General features: G+C 36.7%; 2 protein-coding genes across 2 annotated transcripts; one reads left to right on the top strand and one right to left on the bottom strand.

The window, feature by feature from the left end:
• The first annotated feature begins 299 nt into the window (after window positions 1–299).
• Window positions 300–2,011, top strand: LOC113354501 (F-box protein At3g07870-like). Its single transcript, XM_026597817.1, has 2 exons — window positions 300–365; window positions 626–2,011. The coding sequence occupies exon 2, from the start codon at window positions 711–713 to the stop codon at window positions 1,392–1,394; it is 684 nt and encodes a 227-aa protein (XP_026453602.1). The 5' UTR covers window positions 300–365; window positions 626–710; the 3' UTR covers window positions 1,395–2,011.
• A 495-nt stretch (window positions 2,012–2,506) lies between these two features.
• LOC113352758 (DUF724 domain-containing protein 5-like) lies at window positions 2,507–2,989 on the bottom strand. Its single transcript, XM_026596537.1, has one exon. It carries the CDS (start codon window positions 2,987–2,989, stop codon window positions 2,507–2,509), a length of 483 nt encoding a protein of 160 aa, XP_026452322.1.
• Between the last annotated feature and the right edge of the window lie 3,301 nt (window positions 2,990–6,290).

Here is a 6,290-nt window from a genome sequence, read left to right as displayed (position 1 = left end):
GTAACAGATGGGTCAGGAATAAACAAACAAGGTATAGTCATAACCAGATGCCCGGATCGATCCGGATTTGGAAATCGGAGTCTCGGTAGCCATCTATTAATAAGAAGTTTTTCTTTTATCACGTGGTATCTTTTATAAACAAGACAAGATGGGTAGACGTCAGTAACTCAGCGTCGAAACCCTAACTGAAACAGAGATTCAAGAGCTCCTAACTTTACGCATCACCGGATCAAAATCCTCTCCTCTTGAAATTACAATGGAGGAGCAAAGGGCAGAAACAACAACATTAATTGAGACAAGTGAAGAGAAAAGAAGCCGTGAACGTCAAAATCCACCATTACCAAAGGCAGCACGCGTCCCACATGGTAAGAACTAAGAATTATCAAGCTTTCTTTAAATATCAAACTTTTGTTTAATACAGGATTGGTTTCCTTAGGATTAGTGTTCTTAGATAAAGATTCCTAAAACTGTTTGTTGAGGTTTATATTGATGCCTGTTGATTTAAGGCTAGCTACCAAGGAGTGCCTTGTTTTTTGTTGCATCTAGTTCTATGTATTCTTATTTTTTATTTCAATTGAAATTATTCATGGATCTTTTGGTTGCTTGGTTTCGCTACTACCTGCAGGATCAATGAGGTATCTCCCCTCTGATATCTTATTAGATATCTTATCTCGAGCACCAACTGAGACGATTTTAGATTGCAAATTAGTATGCAAGAGATGGGAAAATCTCCTCCAGTATGGTGGATCCATAACTTCAATGATATGCACGTTAAACGCCAGCTTCAACATATATATGCTGGTGATAGTATATCTCATGATTGGGCTAAGGTGGACATAGGTCTCCTTTTTGCAGCAAATTATCTTAGCGGTAAAGGATCACTTTTCTATGGAAGAGAGTACGGTGATAAGATTAACTTTGATTTTTTCGGAAGTCCTTCTATGTTGTTCGGTAGGGCGGGGGATTACGGCTTAATTGGTTCGTGCAATGGTTTGATTTTTTCAGGCAAATACCAGTACCACAAAGATCTTGACATCATCATCATATGTAATCCCATCACAGGAGAATATGCAAATATTTCAGGATTCATCAAGTGCAACAAAGATCTATACATTAGTCAGGTCGTTCGAGGATTTGGATATGTTCGTACCACCAATGAATACAAAGTTGTTAGAATATACTATAGAGATGAAGATGAAGATGAAGATTACATGGGACGGGTTCAAGTGTATACACTTGGTAGTGGGTGTGGATGGAGAAACAAACAAACATCTTGCCCACGGTTAAATGATAGAATGGTGGGTACTTGTGCAAATGGAGCGATTCATTGGAACAGCAATGGGAGTATCCATGCATTCGATTTGGCCAATGAGGAGTTCCGAACAGTCTCATAACCTCCCTGTTACGCTAATTACATGCTTGCATACTCCGGACTTGTAGTGTTAGGAGGGAATTTATGTTTTTATCATCAAGAGCTGTATGCACGTAACATGGATATATGGTCCTTGAAGAAGACAGATAAGAATGAAAGTTGGAGTAGAGACTTCAGTATAGTGTATGAGATTCCTGAAGGGCACCCTTACGCAGATCATCGTCTGTTATGCCTTCGGCCAATTTTACTAACAAAGAACAATAAAGTTATATTTACTTCCGCTGATGCGAGCATCCACTGTTATGACCCAGAAACAAGAAGTTGGCAAATCATTTTGGATAAAGATGGTTGTCAAGTTGTTAACAGTGTCATGGCAATTCCTCATGTGAACACCTTTGTTTCTTTGGGATCTGTGGGGGAGAAGTCCTACAAAAAAAGACGTGAAGAAAACAAAACGATGTGATCGACCAGCTAAAAGTAGTACTGAGGTCTGGATAGGTTTGTATGGTTAAAGGTGAAATATGTCATATGTACTTGGTTCAGAATTTGTGTCTAGAGATACTGAGAATTGCAGCAGCCATTTATGTTATTCTTGTGAGTTTTTTAAATGTTTTTGAAACTTGAAATTGAAAATCTCTGAAGTTAGTGATGATGATGATGAGTCCAGGCAGATTTGGACATACTTCCAAACAAGTTATCTTGTGGTTGGAGAATCAAGTAACTTAGATAGATTCATGTTGTAACAGCATCATCAATGTATACCGTTACATTAATATAGGAGTAATCAATAAGAGGGTAAATATATAACCTACAATTATCTAAAGAAATCGAAAAAGCAATGAAATAGGGTGTCCAAGAAAATGTGAGGTCCTCCAATTGGAGTTAAGAGGAAAAAACAATCATGATTATAAATCAAGCTATAACCTTCAACTAAAGAGTGCAGTTTAGTTGGGTAAAATAAACAAAAAACTAGCAATTAAGAAGAGAAGAAAAACAAAAAAAAACACTAATTATAGAACTCTCTAAACTTGAATATTTAATCATCATTACCATGGGATATTGGATAAGTCTTTAAACTCGTTCCAATTCCTGTTCGCATCATCCATGATCTTTCTCTTCTTAGACCTATTCTTCTCAATCTCTGATTTCTGGGTTTTTATTCCCTCTTGAACCCTTAAGTCTCTTCGAATAATTCCCGTAAACATGTTGTTGGCTTTCAATTTTCGCTTTTCTGTGTTTATCCTCTTCTTCTAATTTCTCCATTGCGTTTTTCAATTCTTTATCTTGTTCAGCTTTTATATTCAGTTGATTAAATCTGTTTCTCAATTTAGATACATCATAACCCATTTCTTCAAACTCCTTAAACTCTTTAGTATAACTCTCTACATCAGAAAGCAGAAAAGTATTCAGATCAACAAAATCACCGAATTTCATAACTAGGTTTATGAAAGATATATCATAACCTAGTTTTATCCCTTCTTTGAAATTGTCACTACTTAGGTTTCCAAGTGGGTTAAAATGAGGTGTCTGTGGTAGTGCTGTGAAAATTTGGTCATACAGGAGTCTAAGCTCATGAGATAGAGAAGATGACCTATGGTATATTAGAGGGAATGTCATCGAGAGACCAGGAGGAGGGGGAGGAGGCGGTGTTGTTGATGGAAGTGGTGGTGGAGAAGAAGAAGACTGAAACTTAAAGACTAGCCTTCCCTTGGAATTTGATGATCTTTACCCTGGTGCCATTGATGTGTTTTTTGACTCAATTATCATAAAAAGATTAGCTAGTTAGACTAAAAAATGGTTGATCTCACTTTACTCCCTCTAAAACTCAACTCTGATGATTATTGAAGACCTTAACCTGTTTTCTACAAGGATTTTTGTTTGTGCCACTTGTATTTATATTCAACATGAACTTTAATACCACTTACTATTATAAGTTTGTAACGGATAACGCTCGTCTGATGATAATTGGGAATTCAGATCCTCAACGGCCGCTACTTGTAGGAGCATTATCATATAATAGATATAACGCTCGTCCGAACTTATTTCCTAAAATGATTCTCGGTTTAGATATTCATGTGATCATGCAACGTAACTGTAGGCAATGATAAAAGTACAGAGTTTCGTTTTATATGACAAGGAAAAAGCTTGCATGCATACATGTAAGTGTGGGTTGATGACGGAGACGCAAATAGGCGCCGTTAGCCATTCTCTTTGTATATCCGCTAGAGGATGACCCGGTATGTTTTGTTTTTTTGTCTATGAAGTCCTACTAAAAAAGACGTGAAGAAAACAAAATGATGTGATCGACCGGCTATAAGTAATATTGAGGTCTGTATAGGTTTGTATGGTTTAAGGTGAAATATGTACTTGGTTCAGAAACTCTATGTTGTCTCTAGAAATACTGAGCGACAAAAGTAGTCATGGAATCAAGAGTTCTGTGTATATTGATTGTATGAATTAATATAGAGCATTACACTACTTATACAAGAGATATTATACTAGAGAAGGAAACAAATATCTTACAAAATATGAAATATCCTAGGAAACTAATATATACTGGAGTAATACAGTATATCCTAGAGTAATGAGATGGATATGTGAAGATATGCAGAAAACTCTAGAATATTTCTTAACACCCCCCTCAAACTCAAGATGGTCTACAACACTTATTGAGATTGGAACTTAGAAATTGAACTGGTTTAGAGGGATGCGTTTTTGTGAACAAATCTGCAATCTGAAGCAGCATAATGCAGTCCAATGGTTTGTTTCTTGTAATGATGTCTCACAAAATGACAATCAATTTCGATGTGTTTTGTGCGTTCATGAAAGACATCATTGTGTGCAATGTGAATAGCAGCTTTGTTATCACAAAATAATGGAGTAGCTTTTGAAATATGAACTCCCATGTCACCAAGAAGCCAACGTAGCCGGACAATCTCAGACGCAGTGTGAGCCAATGCTTGATATTCTACTTCAGCACTTGAGTGAGAAACAACTGATTGTTTCTTACTACGCCATGAGATTAGACAATTTCCGAGAAACATACAATATCCAGTAGTTGATCGACGATCAGTTACATCACCAGCCCAATCAGAATCGGAATATGCCCTGAGATTTAAGTCAGATGTAGAAGAAAAATGTAACCCCTGATATATTGTACCTTTGAGATAACGCAGGATTCGAAGGACTACTGCATAATGAGTCGATCGTGTTGCTGACATAAACTGACTCACAATATGTACTGCATGGCTAATATCAGGTCGTGTAATAATAAAATAATTGAAACTACCCACTAGCTATCGATATAATGTAGGATCTGATAGAACTTTTCCATCTGTAGGGTTATACTTCACATTCACTTCAAGGGGAGTATCAACAGTTTTATTATCAGTTAGCCCTGCACGTTGAAGAATCTCAGTAGCATACTTCACCTGAGATATAAAATATCCTTTAGATGATCGAGCAACTTCAATACCGAGAAAATACCTTAGATGACCAAGATCTTTCATCTCAAAAGATAAACTTAGTTGTGATTTGAGAGCATTAACACATTCTAAATCACTTCCAGTGATAACCATATCATCAACATAAAGAAGAAGAAGAACAATTCCTTTATCTGACTTTCGAAAGAACATGGCAGAGTCATATGCACTTTGAGTAAACCCATATTGAGTAATAGCACTGCTGAATTTCTCAAACCAAGCACGAGATCCTTGTTTGAGACCATATAATGCTCGACGAAGCCTAAAAACTTGATTTGGAGAGTGAGACAAATCTGGAGGTGGCTGCATGTATACTTCTTCTTGGAGATCACCATGAAGAAAGGCATTTGTAACATCCATTTGATGAAGTTCCCATCCACGAGAAGAAGCAACAACAAGCAGAGTAAGTACTATGGTCATACGAGCTACAGGTACAAAAGTTTCCTCATAGTCGATTCCATACTCTTGAGTATGACCTTTAGCAACAAGACGAGATTTATAACGTTCTATCGAACCATCAGCTCTTGTTTTTATTTTATACACCCATATGCATCCAATCACATACTTTCCAGGCGGTAGATCTACCCTGTCAAAATTTCCAGCTTTATAAAGTGCAATCAATTCTTTCTTCATTGAGTGTTGTCATTCTGGAATAGCTGATGCTTCCCTGTAAGTCTTAGATTCATGTAATGGAAAAATAGTTGACAAATAACAATGGTAATCTGATAACTTAGTTGGTGGACACCTTTCTCGTGGAGCTAAAGTAATCTCTTCAGATGCAGGATCTTGTTCTAGAGAAGCAATGTCAGGATGAATCATAGAATGGTCAGAGAGAAATTGAGAATCATCCATAGTATTAGTTGTCTCTAAGGCATAAGGAATTTCTAAAGAAGTAGTGATCTCAGGAATAGAAGTGATGGGTTCTGATGCATCAAAGGGATCTAGATATGTGAAACTCTCAGAATTTTTACTATTTGAGAGAGAGTAATACGATATTTTCTCCCAAAAAGTTACATGACGAGATATACGCAATTTCTTGCTGACAGGGTCATAACATCTATACCCTTTTTGTTCTATACCATATCCTAAAAACACACAAGCTGCATTCTTTTTATTGAGTTTGTTACGTTCTCGTTCTGGAAGAAGGACAAAACAAGTTGAACCAAAGATACGAAGTTCAGAGTAGTTAGGTATTTCTCCAAAAATTCGTCCATATGGAGACACTCCACCAATAGCAGTGAGAACAGATTCTCCCAAAAATTGAAGGGAAAAGATGCAAAAAGTAATTGGGTTCTAGCGGTTTCAATAATGTGACAATATTTTTGTTCTGCAACACTATTTTTCTCAGGAGTTTCTGTGCATGAAAGTTGAAGAAGAGTACTGACGAGGTGTCGAACTCGCAAAAAAATAAATTCCTTACTTCTCTTACACTAACT

The sequence above is a fragment of the Papaver somniferum genome, chromosome 2 (assembly GCF_003573695.1).
Source record: "Papaver somniferum cultivar HN1 chromosome 2, ASM357369v1, whole genome shotgun sequence".
Classification (NCBI taxonomy): Eukaryota; Viridiplantae; Streptophyta; class Magnoliopsida; order Ranunculales; family Papaveraceae; genus Papaver; species Papaver somniferum.
This window is presented reverse-complemented; position numbering and strand designations above follow the sequence as displayed.

Coding starts and splice junctions, on each gene's coding strand:
- LOC113354501 (XM_026597817.1), top strand. CDS start 711: ATGCAAGAGATGGGAAAATCTCCTCCAGTATGGTGGATCCATAACTTC.
- LOC113352758 (XM_026596537.1), bottom strand. CDS start 2,989: ATGACATTCCCTCTAATATACCATAGGTCATCTTCTCTATCTCATGAG.